This window comes from Syngnathus typhle, linkage group LG18 (genome assembly GCF_033458585.1).
Source record: "Syngnathus typhle isolate RoL2023-S1 ecotype Sweden linkage group LG18, RoL_Styp_1.0, whole genome shotgun sequence".
NCBI lineage: Eukaryota > Metazoa > Chordata > Actinopteri > Syngnathiformes > Syngnathidae > Syngnathus > Syngnathus typhle.
In genome coordinates this window covers 333,368-348,280 of record NC_083755.1, presented here as the reverse complement: position 1 = coordinate 348,280, position 14,913 = coordinate 333,368, and the positions used below count along the sequence as shown (strand labels likewise).

The 14,913-nt window shown below is 41.4% G+C and overlaps 1 protein-coding gene across 1 annotated transcript in view; it reads left to right on the top strand.

Annotated features, from left to right (window-relative positions):
- Positions 1 to 13,933, top strand: part of LOC133143078 (lamin-B2-like) — a 67,754-nt gene extending 53,821 nt beyond the window's left edge. The window contains exons 11-13 of the mRNA XM_061264834.1: positions 11,360 to 11,377; positions 12,679 to 12,700; positions 13,196 to 13,933. Coding sequence (XP_061120818.1) covers positions 11,360 to 11,377; positions 12,679 to 12,700; positions 13,196 to 13,302 — 147 coding nt within the window. The 3' untranslated portion in view covers positions 13,303 to 13,933. The remainder of the gene's footprint in view (positions 1 to 11,359; positions 11,378 to 12,678; positions 12,701 to 13,195) is intronic.
- The last annotated feature ends 980 nt before the right edge of the window (positions 13,934 to 14,913 follow it).

Below are 14,913 nucleotides of genomic sequence, written 5' to 3'. Positions count from 1 at the left end.
ACCTTAGACGAACCGGAAGTGACCCAAATTAAACCGGAAGTGACCCAAATAAACCGGAAGTGACCCCAAGTAGACCGGAAGTGACCCAAATCAAGCCGGAAGTGACCTTATTTCAACACTAAGTGCCCCAAATAGCTACATTTGCGCTAACGTCTTCGTTTTTTGTCCGATTTAACCCGTTTCAACATTTTTACCCCAAAAGTGAACCTCCTGAGGCCGTTTTTTTTGGTTTTGTTCCAAATTTAGAAAGATTTTGGCGCAATTGCTTTTTTTTATTTTCCCATTCATTCTCTATGGGGATTCAACATTTGCTCTAACTTCTACATTTTTTAACTGATTCAACCCGTTCCAACTTTCAACTGTTCATCTTTTGCCTACCTATTCCACAACTTCCCACTTACCAACAATTCCAAATTTAAAATTCAACCAAATTCTCCAAAATTTCGTTTTTCTACTCTAACTTCTACATTTTTCTACCGATTCAACCCATTCCAACTTTCAACTGTTCATCTTTTGCCTACCTATTCCACAACTTCCCACTTACCAAATATTCCAAACTTTCAATTTTGAAATTCACCACAAATTCTCCAAATATTCTACATTTCTCAAGTAATTCAACACGTTTCAACATCGTTCGGCAGCATTCCCCGAAAAAGTTATTCATACATTTCGCCTTCACACGCAATTTCTCCAGAAATTGCAAAATTCTAGTTATTGTGTGAAGGCGAAGGCCTTCACACATATGTTATTCTACTCCATTTACTTTATTATTATTATTATTATTCTTCTATTTTATTCTCCTCACTTTTTTGTCCCGTTTCATCTTTCACATAATTCATCCGATTCACTCCATTCCACTTTTCACGTATTCCAAATATTCAGGAAAGGGGTGCTTGTATTTTTCTCATTCCGAAAATTTTCCGATTCCGCAAAATTCCCAAAATTCCGACAAATTTTTCCCCATCCATTCTTAATGGCACATTCGACATTTCACAAAATTTCGTTTTTCACCTCTAACTTCTACATTTTTCAACCGATTCAACCCATTCCAACTTTCAACTGTTCATCTTTTGCCTACCTATTCCACAACTTCCCACTTACCAAAAATTCCAAATTTTCAAATTTGAAATTCAACCGAAATTCTCTCAAATTCCGTTATTCCACTCTAATTTCTACATTTTTCAACCGATTCAACCCGTTCCAACTTTCAACTGTTCATCTTTTGCCTACCTATTCCACAACTTCCCACTTACCAAAAGTTCCAAATTTTCAAATTTGAAATTCAACCAAAATTCTCTCAAATTCCGTTATTCCACTCTAATTTCTACATTTTTCAACCGATTCAACCCGTTCCAACTTTCAACTGTTCATCTTTTGCCTACCTATTCCACAACTTCCCACTTACCAAAAATTCCAAATTCTCAAATTTGAAATTCAACCAAAATTCTCTAAAATTTCGTTTTTCTACTCTAATTTCTACATTTTTCGACCGATTCAACCCGTTCCACATTTATTCCCCTTATTCACCTTATGCTTACCACATTCACTCCCATTCACCCCCACTTCCACTATGCTTCCCACATTCACTCCCATTCACCCCCACTTCCACTATGCTTACACAATTCAACCCTTGACCCCCAATTCCAGTGTGGCGGCCATCTTGGATGACCCTGAAGTGCCACCAATGAACCCAGAATGAACCGGAAGTGCCCCAAATCAAACCGAAAGTGACCCCAAATAGACCGGAGGTGACCTCAGGTAAACCGGAAGTGACCCCAAATCAAACCGGAAGTGACCCCAAATGTACCGGAAGTGACCATTTTAGACCGGAAATGACCCCTAATAAACCGGAAGTGACCTCAGACGAACCGGAAGTGACCCAAATTAAACCGGAAGTGACCCAAATTAAACCGGAAGTGACCCAAATAAACCGGAAGTGACCCCAAATAGACCGGAAGTGACCTCTGGTAAACCGGAAGTGACCCCAAATCAAACCGGAAGTGACCCCAAATGAACCGGAAGTGACCTATTTAGACCGGAAATGACCCCAAATAAACCGGAAGTGACCTCAGCTAAACCGGAAGTGACCTGTTTTAAACCGGAAGTGACCCAAATAAACCGGAAGTGACCCAAACTAGACCGGAAGTGACCCGAATCAAACCGGAAGTGACCTTATTTCAACACTGAGTGGCCCAAATAGCTACATTTGCGCTAACTTTTTCGTTTTTTGTCTGATTTAACCCGTTTCGACATTTTTACCCCAAAAGTGAACCTCCTGAGGCCGTTTTTTTTTTTTGTTCCAAATTTAGAAAGATTTTGGCGCAATTGCTTTTTTTTATTTTCCCATTCATTCTCTATGGGGATTCAACATTTGCTCTAACTTCTACATTTTTTAACTGATTCAACTCGTTCCAACTTTCAACTGTACATCTTTTGCCTACCTATTCCACAACTTCCCACTTACCAAAAATTCCAAATTCGAAATTCAACCAAATTCTCCAAAATTTCGTTTTTCTACTCTAATTTCTACATTTTTCAACCGATTCAACCCATTCCAACTTTCAACTGTTCATCTTTTGCCTACCTATTCCACAACTTCCCACTTACCAAAAATTCCAAACTTTCAAATTTGAAATTCACCACAAATTCTCCAAATATTCTACATTTCTCAAGTAATTCAACACGTTTCAACATCGTTCGGCAGCATTCCCCGAAAAAGTTATTCATACATTTCGCCTTCACACGCAATTTCTCCAGAAATTGCAAAATTCTAGTTATTATTATTCTTCTATTTTATTCTCCTCACTTTTTTGTCCCGTTTCATCTTTCACATAATTCATCCGATTCACTCCATTCCACTTTTCACGTATTCCAAATATTCAGGAAAGGGGTGCTTGTATTTTTCTCATTCCGAAAATTTTCCGATTCCGCAAAATTCCCAAAATTCCGACAAATTTTTCCCCATCCATTCTTAATGGCACATTCGACATTTCACAAAATTTCGTTTTTCACCTCTAACTTCTACATTTTTCAACCGATTCAACCCATTCCAACTTTCAACTGTTCATCTTTTGCCTACCTATTCCACAACTTCCCACTTACCAAAAATTCCAAATTTTCAAATTTGAAATTCAACCAAAATTCTCTCAAATTCCGTTATTCCACTCTAATTTCTACATTTTTCAACCGATTCAACCCGTTCCAACTTTCAACTGTTCATCTTTTGCCTACCTATTCCACAACTTCCCACTTACCAAAAGTTCCAAATTTTCAAATTTGAAATTCAACCAAAATTCTCTCAAATTCCGTTATTCCACTCTAATTTCTACATTTTTCAACCGATTCAACCCGTTCCAATGTTCAACTGTTCATCTTTTGCCTACCTATTCCACAACTTCCCACTTACCAAAAATTCCAAATTCTCAAATTTGAAATTCAACCAAAATTCTCTAAAATTTCGTTTTTCTACTCTAATTTCTACATTTTTCGACCGATTCAACCCATTCCACATTTATTCCCCTTATTCACCTTATGCTTACCACATTCACTCCCATTCACCCCCACTTCCACTATGATTCCCACATTCACTCCCATTCACCCCCACTTCCACTATGCTTACACAATTCAACCCTTGACCCCCAATTCCAGTGTGGCGGCCATCTTGGATGACCCTGAAGTGCCACCAATGAACCCAGAATGAACCGGAAGTGCCCCAAATCAAACCGAAAGTGACCCCAAATAGACCGGAAGTGACCTCAGGTAAACCGGAAGTGACCCCAAATCAAACCGGAAGTGACCCCAAATGTACCGGAAGTGACCTTTTTAGACCGGAAATGACCCCAAATAAACCGGAAGTGACCTCAGACGAACCGGAAGTGACCCAAATTAAACCGGAAGTGACCCAAATAAACCGGAAATGACCCCAATTAGACCGGAAGTGACCCCAAATAGACCGGAAGTGACCTCTGGTAAACCGGAAGTGACCCCAAAGCAAACCGGAAGTGACCCCAAATGAACCGGAAGTGACCTTTTGAGACCGGAATTGACCCCAAATAAACCAGAAGTGACCTCAGCTAAACCGGAAGTGACCTGTTTTAAACCGGAAGTGACCCAAATAAACCGGAAGTGACCCAAACTAGACCGGAAGTGACCCGAATCAAACCGGAAGTGACCTTATTTCAACACTGAGTGCCCCAAATAGCTACATTTGCGCTAACTTTTTAGTTTTTTGTCTGATTTAACCCGTTTCAACATTTTTACCCCAAAAGTGAACCTCCTGAGGGCGTTTTTTTTGTTTTGTTCCAAATTTAGAAAGATTTTGGCGCAATTGCTTTTTTTTGTTTTCCCATTCATTCTCTCTGGGGATTCAACATTTGCTCTAACTTCTACATTTTTTGACTGATTCAACCCGTTCCAACTTTCAACTGTTCATCTTTTGCCTACCTATTCCACATCTTCCCACTTACCAAAAATTCCAAATTTGAAATTCAACCAAATTCTCCAAAATTTCGTTTTTCTACTCTAATTTCTACATTTTTCCAGTAGCCAAGAAGCCCGCCATCACAGGTCTGAATGACTATAGACCCGTCGCACTGACATCTGTGGTCATGAAATCGTTCGAGAGGTTAGTGCTGAACCACCTGAAGGAGGTCACGGGCCCCCTGCTTGACCCCCTCCAGTTTGCCTACCGGGCAAACAGGTCAGTGGATGATGCGGTCAACATGGGACTGCACTACATCCTGCACCGCCTGGACACCCCAGGAACGTACGCCAGGATCCTGTTTGTGGACTTCAGCTCGGCGTTCAACACCATCGCCCCTGACATCCTCCAACAGAAGCTCATCCAGCTTGCGGTGCCTGCCTCCACCTGTCAGTGGATCACCAGCTTCCTGACCAACAGGAGACAGTGTGTGAGGCTGGGGGGCATCACATCTGACACTCGGACCACCAACACTGGAGCCCCTCAGGGTTGCGTCCTCTCCCCACTGCTCTTCTCCCTCTACACCAATGATTTCTCCTCAGGTGACTCCCCTGTGAAGCTCCTGAAGTATGCAGACGACACCACTCTCATCGGACTGATCCAGGACGGTGATGAGACTGCGTACAGACAGGAGGTGGAGCGGCTGGTCCACTGGTGCAGTCAAAACCATCTGGAGCTGAACCCGCTCAAGACCGTGGAGATGACAGTGGATTTCAGGCGAGACCCTTCAGCACTTTTACCCCTCACTATCCGCAGTAATACTATTCTTTCCACAGACACCTTCAAGTTCCTGGGAACCACAATCTCTCGGGACCTGAAATGGACCGGCCACATAGACTCTGTCTGGAAGAAGGCCCAGCAGAGGCTGTACTTCCTGAGACAGCTCAAGAAGTTCAACCTGCCGCGAGACCTTCTGAAGACCTTCTACACTGCCATCATCCAGTCTGTCCTCTGCACCTCTATCACTGTCTGGTTTGGATCGGCCTCCAAACAAGACAAGCACAGACTACAACGGACAATCAGAACTGCAGAAAAGATCATTGGAATCAACCTCCCATCTATCCAAGACTTGTACCTGTCCAGGACCAGGAATCGGGCAAGGAACATCTCTACAGACCCTTCTCACCCGGGTTGCAGTCTGTTTGAACTACTCCCCTCCGGACGGCGTTATAGAGCTCGGTACGCCAAAACCAGCAGACACAGAGACAGCTTCTTCCCCCAGGCTGTTGCTCTGATGAACTCACACCACTCATAGAGTCTCAGAGACATTACTGTGCAATAACATCCTGCTCCTCACACCTTTTTGAATTTGTCTACACTGTTTTTGCCATTATTCACATGTCCTGAATGTTGTTAGTCACCTAAATGTTGAACAGAGGGTGTGTTTCTACCGAAGTCAAATTCCTTGTTTGGCACGCTCAAACATGGCGAATAAAAAACTCTTGAATCTTGAATCTTAAACCGGAAGTGAACTCAGCTAAACCGGAAGTTACCTCTGCTACACCAAAAGTGACCTAAATGAAACCAAAAGTGCCCCAAAGAAACCGGAAATGACCCGAATCAAACAGGAAGTGACCTTATCTCAACACTAAGTGCCCCAAATAGCTACATTTGCGCTAACTTTTCAATATGTGTCCTATTCAAATTGTAATATTAAGATCTCCCTTTGGGTTTTCTAACAAATTGTGACTTCATTAAGGTAACATTCACAGCACTATCATGTTTATGTCCATTTGGTGTTTGTCTGTCCGCGCGTGTGGCAACTTAGCCTCAAACGGTCTGTGCGTCTTTTTGGTATTGTTAGCACGCTAGCATCTGCGGTTGTTACTGTTAGCTTGTTAGCGCGCGTGTAAACGACATATATTCTTCAAACGTTGACCGATATAGTCCTTGCGTCTTCCAGCCTTAAGACGGTTTAACGCAGTGCTTCTCAAATAGTGGGGCGCGCCCCCCTGGGGGGGCGCGATGCTATACCAGGGGGGGCGCGTGTGACCCTGGGGAACAGGCTTTTTTTTTTTTTTTTTTTTGGCAGTACTAGAATAAAGTGTAATTGCGCATTTACTACATGAGGCGACAGTGGCGCTCTCATCGTGACTTCTGTCACGTTTGTGACAGTGCAACATTTTACGACTTACAAGACAACAGGTTTGCCTTGATTAGCAGTGTTGAAAGCTCCGACTGCGTCCCGTCTATAGCCTCCGTTATTCAACAAACACCAACATGAAAAAGTTTTTAACAGGGATGAAAAGAAAAGCGGAGAGAAACAAAGACAATGAAACAAAAGAAAGTCAGCTGAAAGCTAAGACGAGGAAATACGACGAAGCGTATTTAGCGCTTGGCTTCACTGTGAGTACAGTTGGAGAAGAGGAAAGACCGATATGTCTGCTGTGTCTAAAAATGCTCGCAGCGGACAGCATGAAGCCAAATAAATTGGCGCGTCACTTAAATACGTTACACCCCGATCACGCCGATAAGCCACTTGAGTTTTTTCAGCGAAAACGTGCTGAATATGGCCAACAGTCATCCCGTTTTGTGAAGGCTTCTTCAGTAAACCATCGAGCGCTTTTAGCATCATATAAGGTGGCGTACCAAATCGCGCAGTGCAAAAAGCCCCACACCATAGCAGAGGAGCTAATACTGCCTGCAGCATTAGACATGGTCTCTGTCATGCTGGACGACGCCAGTGCAGCAAAACTAAAAACTATCCCTCTGTCCAATGACACTGTCGCCAGACGTATAGATGACATCGCTAACGATCTTCAAGAACAGCTGGTAGATAAACTCAAAGACAAACGTTTTGCCTTACAGTTTGATGAAGCAACTGACAGCAACAAAGACTGTCTGTTTATTGCTTATGTACGTTTTGACTTGTCAAACTCCCTGTGTGAGGATCTACTTTTTTGTAAATATGTCAGAGACAGAGCCACAGCTGAAGAGCTCTTCAAAATTCTGGACTCCTTTTTGACTGAGAATGGGCTAAAGTGGGAGAACTGCATTGGTGCCTGCAGTGATGGTGCACAAACCATGGCAGGGAAGAGAAAAGGACTTCGGGCACTCATCAAGACAGCCTCACCTCATGCTGAGTGGACACACTGTATTATACACAGAGAAGCACTTGCAACCAGGCGACTTTCCCCTGAATTAAGTGAGGTTATGACTGACATCATAGGTGTAGTCAATTTTATAAAGACCAGACCACTAAAAACAAGAGTCTTCTCTGCCATCTGTGAGGAGATGGGAGCTGAACATCAAGCTGTGCTCTATCACAGTGAAGCAAGGTGGTTGTCACGAGGAAAAGTCTTGTCCCGAGTTTTTGAGCTCAGAGAGCAAATAAGGGTGTTTTTGAAGCAGGAGCACAAGTATGAAGTGGCAGAAAAATTTTGTGATCAGAAGTTCCTGGGAAAACTGGCCTACCTGAGTGACATATTTGAAAAGCTAAATGAACTGAATCTGCAGCTTCAGGGGAAAGATAAACACCTCCCTCAGGTCACAGACAAGATTAGCGCTTTCACCCGAAAGCTTGCAATGTGGGGCAGGCAACTTGATGAAGGAAACATCGATTCATTTGAGAACCTGCATGAATTTGTGGACACCAATGACTATGATGCTACCTCAGTGATTCCACACATTAAGCAGCACATTTCTTCACTGATGGGATTCTTTAAAAAGTACTTCCCTGAAAACAGTTCCCAGTATGACTGGGTGAGAGACCCTTTCAGTGCACCAGCTCCAACTGGTTTCAGCTCTGCAGAAGAGGAGCAGTTCATTGACATGACGTCTGACTCCACATTGAGACTGAGGTTTACATCACAGACACTCAGTGCATTCTGGCTGAGTGTAGAGAGGCAGTATCCACTCTTAGGGGAGAAAGCTATGAGCATTCTGCTTCCTTTTGCAACATCTTACCTTTGTGAGATTGGCTTCTCTGCTGTTGCTGCACTGAAGACCAAGTACAGGTCCCAGCTAAACATTGAGCAGGAGCTGAGAGTTGCAGTATCATGCTTCGAACCTCGCTTCGAAAAGCTGTGCACTGCAAAACGTGCTCATTGTAGCCATTAAACCTGACTTCCTCCTCAATTTTGATGAAAAAAAGAAAGAAAAAAAGAGCACAAATTGTTTAATTCACCTTGTTTTGTAGGTTCAAGTGTTTTATATATTGTGCTCCTGAGTTAATGTTGCTGAACTGAATATAAATAAGTTATTATTTTTTTAGTTTTTGTAGTTTATTAGTTATTATAATTATTAAATATTATTTATTGATTTGATTTAATTTTGCAATGGTGCAATTAGTTTGTCAAACATGTTTACAGTTTAAACAAGGATTTATTTATTCTTAATTTCAGGCATTGATGCACTTAAAATCTTTTCTGTTGCAGACTTAAAACACAATTTGATAAAGTTATTCTTTGTAAGTTTGACCATATGTCTTTCTTTTTTTCTTTAATGTTAATAAGGATAAAATGTTATGCAGAGATGGATAGTCGCGGTGGGGAGTGGGGGGGCGCGAATAGTTTTCTTCTTGCTAGGGGGGGCGTAACAGAAAATAATTGAGAAGCACTGGTTTAACGTGTGCAGTGATTAGATATATCCGCTTATCGCGCGCAGTGGTCAGTCACAGACGGCGGTTATCGACAGAGACTGTTGCTGTGATTGTGTGCATGTTTGCCAAAAAGTAAGTATAAGTTTTACATTGTTTACTGTTGTGCTGTTTGTCGGCTCCCAGATTGTTTCGTGTGTGCGCCGTTTGGTTGGTAGCTTCGGCGATGCTTTACATAAGAAGTCGTTTATTTGGTTTATTTTCTCAGTGAAGCATTGCCGCTAGCTAGCTAGCATTAGCGAAACGTCCAATAGCAACGTTTATTTGGATGCAACAAATATATCGAACACAATGGTTTTCTCTATTCTCAAGCATACTGTAATATAAATACATTTTGATGTTAAGTAGACAAACAACGCATCCTATGTTGAAAAATCAATGGACATTTTGGGGTTAAATTGTTGCGTTGGAAAGTGACGTCACCACGCCAAGTCTCGCGTGAGTTATACCCGCTTATCGCGATTGTTGCAGCCCGCGCGCAGTGGTCAGTCACAGACGGCGGTTATCGACAGAGACTGTTGCTGTGATTGTGTGCGTGTTTGCCAAAAAGTAAGTCTAAGTGTTACATTGTTTACTGTTGTGCTGTTTGTCTGCTCCCAGATTGTTTCATGTGTGCGCCGTTTGGCTGGCAGCTTCGGCGATGCTTTACATAAGAAGTCGTTTATTTGGTTTATTTTCTCAGTGAAGCATTGCCGCTAGCTAGCTAGCATTAGCGAAACGTCCAATAGCAACTACCTTGGTCGAGCTCGGCTCCGGAGTTCAATAGGCGTAAATAGGCGGTTGCTGTGTCGAATTAAATATTTTATATTAAACTTTGATTCTTTCAATAATCACAATAGTATGTATATAAATGTCTTTATTTCATCGGGACTTTTACGGTGGCGCACGGCGACCGGATATGACGTCACATTGTAGTTTTCCCCCACCCTCGTGTTTACTTGTAGGCCACAAATCGGCGACCAAATATGACGTCACATTGTAGTTTTATTACGTTGCGTTTACTTGGATGCAACAAATATATCTTACACAATGGTTTTCACTATTACGCATACTGTAATATAAATAAATGTTGATGTTTAGTAGACAAACAACGCATCCTATGTTGAAAAATCAATGGACATTTTGAGGTTAAATTGTTGCGTTGGAAAGTGACGTCACCACGCCAAGTCTCGCGTGAGTTATACCCGCTTATCGCGATTGTTGCAGCCCGCGCGCAGTGGTCAGTCACAGACGGCGGTTATCGACAGAGACTGTTGCTGTGATTGTGTGCGTGTTTGCCAAAAAGTAAGTGTAGACATTTAAGTGTTACATTGTTTACTGTTGTGCTGTTTGTCTGCTCCCGGATTGTTTCGTGTGTGCGCCAGTTGGTTGGTGGCTTCGGCGATGCTTTACATAAGAAGTCGTTTATTTGGTTTATTTTCTCAGTGAAGCATTGCCGCTAGCTAGCTAGCATTAGCGAAACGTCCAATAGCAACTACCTTGGTCGAGCTCGGCTCCGGAGTTCAATAAACGTAAATAGGCGGTTGCTGTGTCGAATTAAATATTTTATATTAAACTTTGATTCTTTCAATAATCGCAATAGGGACTTTTACGGTGAGTACGGCGACCAGATATGACGTCACATTGTAGTTTTCCCCACCCTCGTGTTTACTTGTAGGCCACAAATCGGCGACCAAATATGACGTCACATTGTAGTTTTATTACGTTGCGTTTACTTGGATGCAACAAATATATCTTACACAATGGTTTTCACTATTACGCATACTGTAATATAAATAAATGTTGATTTTTAGTAGACAAACAACGCATCCTATGTTGAAAAATCAATGGACATTTTGAGGTTAAATTGTTGCGTTGGAAAGTGACGTCACCATGCCAAGTCTCGCGTGAGTTATACCCGCTTATCGCGATTGTTGCAGCCCGCGCGCAGTGGTCAGTCACAGACGGCGGTTATCGACAGAGACCGTTGCTGTGTGTCACTTCCGGTTTATCTGGGGTCATTTGGGGTAATTTCTTTATGGCAGAAATGCATGGCGTCTTTCTCCCTGCAGTCCCTGTGGAAGTTTGAACATTTTCTCCAAACACAAGATTCACGTTTTTATGCTGTATTGTATCTTATTTTTCATTGGTTGAGTTTGTGTGCAAGACATATTTAAAATTCCCACACCAAAATATTTGTTTGTATTTAAAGTTAATATATTTTTAAAAAAATTACATTTGATGGAAATTTATGTTCAAGTACAGTAACTGAATTTTCTCTCTCTCTCTCCCTCTCTATGCAGGTGAATTGCTTTGATCAGGTAAAGTGTGGATTATGATTATTTATTTTCATTAATGGCATCAGACGTTTTCAGACAGATTTATAGTTTTTGTGGCAACAAAATTCTTTCTTCGTGCTCATGATTTTTAAACAATTTTGAAAATACAAGACTAAAGAGAAAGTAGGTTTTGGTGTTACATAGAAAGGGCTCTGAAAAAATACTATCACAAAGATTCGAGTTTTTTTTGTGGGAGAAATTTGGCATACATTACAACGTTTGTTGTGGTGGTGCTTGACACAAACTGTTGCTTCCCAATTTGAACACTAGGTGTCATCCAAGTGACATTAAAAAACTTATGTGGTGCTGTCGCTTTGTTGCAGCGTAAACAACAAAAGAAAAAAGACATATAAAATCGATTATCGAAATTACTGCGAGAGTCACACTTGTTTGTCAACATTATAATTTCATACATCAACCCCTCACATTTTACGGCCATTGCATACCTGCCAAGCTAGACTGCAGTGCTTTTTTCATCGCCACTGCATGTCCTTCGAAAACACGTGGTAGTTTGTTCAATTTTCAACGACTTTTATGAGGCAGTCTTTTTACTTCCGCTATCATTACAAAGCATATATAGATGCGTTCTACGGCCGTTGAGTACCTGCTGAGCTAGACTGCAATGCCTTTTCATCGCCACAGCATGTCCTTCGAAAACAATTCAGAGTCAGAGTCAGCTTTTTGGTAGCTTGTTCAATTTTCAATGACTTTTGAGGCAGTCTTTTTTACTTCTGCTATCATTACAAAGCATATATAGATACGTTCTAGTTATTTTCTTTGAGATGCTGATTAAAGCCCAAAGCAGCACTGCATAGACACACTGCGTAGTGTGTTTGCATGCTATCTATCACCACTAATAATGCATCACGTGGTGTAATACATTTGCTGTATTCGGACGAAAGGATGTTAATGCATGTTTTATGTGTTTGTGATACCATTGGTTGAATATGTGTCATATTCAAACGCTAATATTAAGGTCACCTTTTGGGTTTTCTAATAAATTGTGACTCTTCTGTCGTGTTGTGTGCAAATAGCGACTATTCCTCATTTTTTGTATCATTGGTTTGTATGGTGGCAGGAGCATCCCCAGTTGTGACCAGTGTGGATGTGTTTGAAGTGAATCATATTCAAATGATTATGTTCTGTTCTTGCTTAATTTTGTTTAAGTAGATTGTGTGCTAGAAATATTTAAGATATCAATATATGTGTATATTTTAAATAGTCCTGCAACATTTTGTATGTTCAAGTACAATAACTGATTCTCTTTTTGTCTCTGTTTGCAGAGTTCATTCGCTTTGACCAAAGGTGAAGTGCCGATCATATCCAGCCAGCTATCCATGCTTCCACCCATTATGCAATAAAAGTTTCATAGTGATGTTTAACTGTAAAAAATGCTGTTTGTTCTTTGTACAACATACAATTAGATGCAGAGATCCTGTCACCTGTTTGTAAATGCGTTTATACATTGAATGTACAAATGCTCTTGTTAGGAATATTACAATCTTTTAGCATTTACTGTTGTGCATTTTATCATTCATTTTATGTGGCCACATAATAAACATGTTTTTCTGCAAAGAATTGCTAACCGAATTTCACATTTTATTAAAAATTGTCATGCAAATTTAATTTAAGTCAATTTCTAGTATACGGCGGTTCAGCAGTGACAGTAAAAATAAGGTTGCAGTGCCACCATTTTTAAAGCTGACGTGAATTACAAGAGAAGTAGAAAGATGGTACCATTGTAACAAATGTTTAAACACTGTGGTTGACTTTTATGCTTTTTGTACCCCTTCTCCCCAGGCTGCCGACTGAGTCCCAACCCACCCCAACCCACCCCAACCCTCTTTATCGCTGCTCCACCTTTTGTCTCTGACTTCTTTCACTCACTGTCCATCTTGTGGTGTTGATAAGACAATCTGATGTGTGGATAAGACAATCTGACTTGTGGATAAGACAATCTGATTTGTGGATAAGACAATCTGACTTGTGGATAAGACAAAACCCCTTTTTGGGCTGTGCATTGAAATATATCCCCTTGCATCGGGGCCTGACTGGTGAGACTTCTTTATTACCTGTTGTGTGGAATCCAATTGAGAAAAGTGCAAGACACGAGCCATGCCACGCAAAAGCAAGAAGGCGCAAGCTGCCAAGGTAAGCTGGCAACAGCGTAAAAACAACACAGACTCTGGAAGTGCAGATAAACCAACAACTGCCAAAGAATTGATGGCCATTGAACCTGAAAACTCTATGGAGGTAATGATGTCTCCATCTCATGATCCTGTAACATGTGTTTTGGCATCCTACAGTCAAGATCATCCAAAGTATGCTGATTCCAGAAACAGTCAGTGTGCTGCAAACTCTGCTACATTTCTAGCTTTCCTGCAGGAGATAGAGAATGTGACCAGTGCTCACCTGGACCTTGTTCTCGATCGAGGCAATGAGTTCTATGTGGCTACTGTGGCTGTGCTGAAAGCAGAAGGACGGTACGAACACCATCATTTGGCAACCGATGAAATCCCATCCATTGTGAAGGGCTTGCACAAACAGCATGTGTTAATAAAGTATCAGTCAATGTATGGTCTTTTCAATTCCTCTATTGCTGATGTGGCATTTATGATGCTCTGTGACGGACTTCAGTGCCTGGTGTCAGAGGTAAATTATGCTCTTTTGGTCATGAATTCATTGTTTATTGCTGTTTTCCGAAACCGCCAAGGAAGATATGGCTATTTTGATCCACACGCCAGAGAAAGGGATGGGCTCCCTCCGCCCTCCAGTGCACCACGTGGTACAGCTGTCATGATGCTTTTTACATGTTTGAACGATCTGATAAATAAGCTCATACAGGTTTTTACTCTGGCTGGTGCCGCTCCCACTACTCAATATGAATTGATGCCTGTAAGTTTTCAACCTATTGATAATGCAAGTGACCGTGAAATGGCGACTGATGCAGAATCACCTCTTATGACAACACACAATGATGATGCTATGTTAAGCCAGTCTGCTGCTGAAATGACGCAGCGTATGGTGACGGGTGAGTCCAGACCATGTGCGAGCAAACGCTACGAGTCCATTGGAGGGGTACATGACAACAGTAAGGTGGTATGTACGCAACAAAAACAAACACGAGATGTGTTGAAAATTGTGAAATCCAAAAGGAAAAAATTTCAAAGACGAACCCAAGCCCACAAGATAATTGATAACGCTATGGCGAGAGTTGCAAAACAAGAAACAAGGCGAATAAACGCAAACCTGAGAAAGAAGGAAAGTTACAGCCAAACTCCAGAGATTAGACAACGTAAAAAGTCTTACATAGTAACTCGCTACCAGCAAGACCCTAATTTCCGTGTAAAACAAAAGTTGTTTGCAGTCGACCGCTATTGCAAACATGACACAATTAAGATGAAACAGCGTTCTTATAGCAAACAGAAATATAGTCATGACGATGAATATCGAGCCAAAAAGTGCTATTCTGTTAAACAGAAATATAGTCATAATGTTGAGTATCGGACCAAAAAATG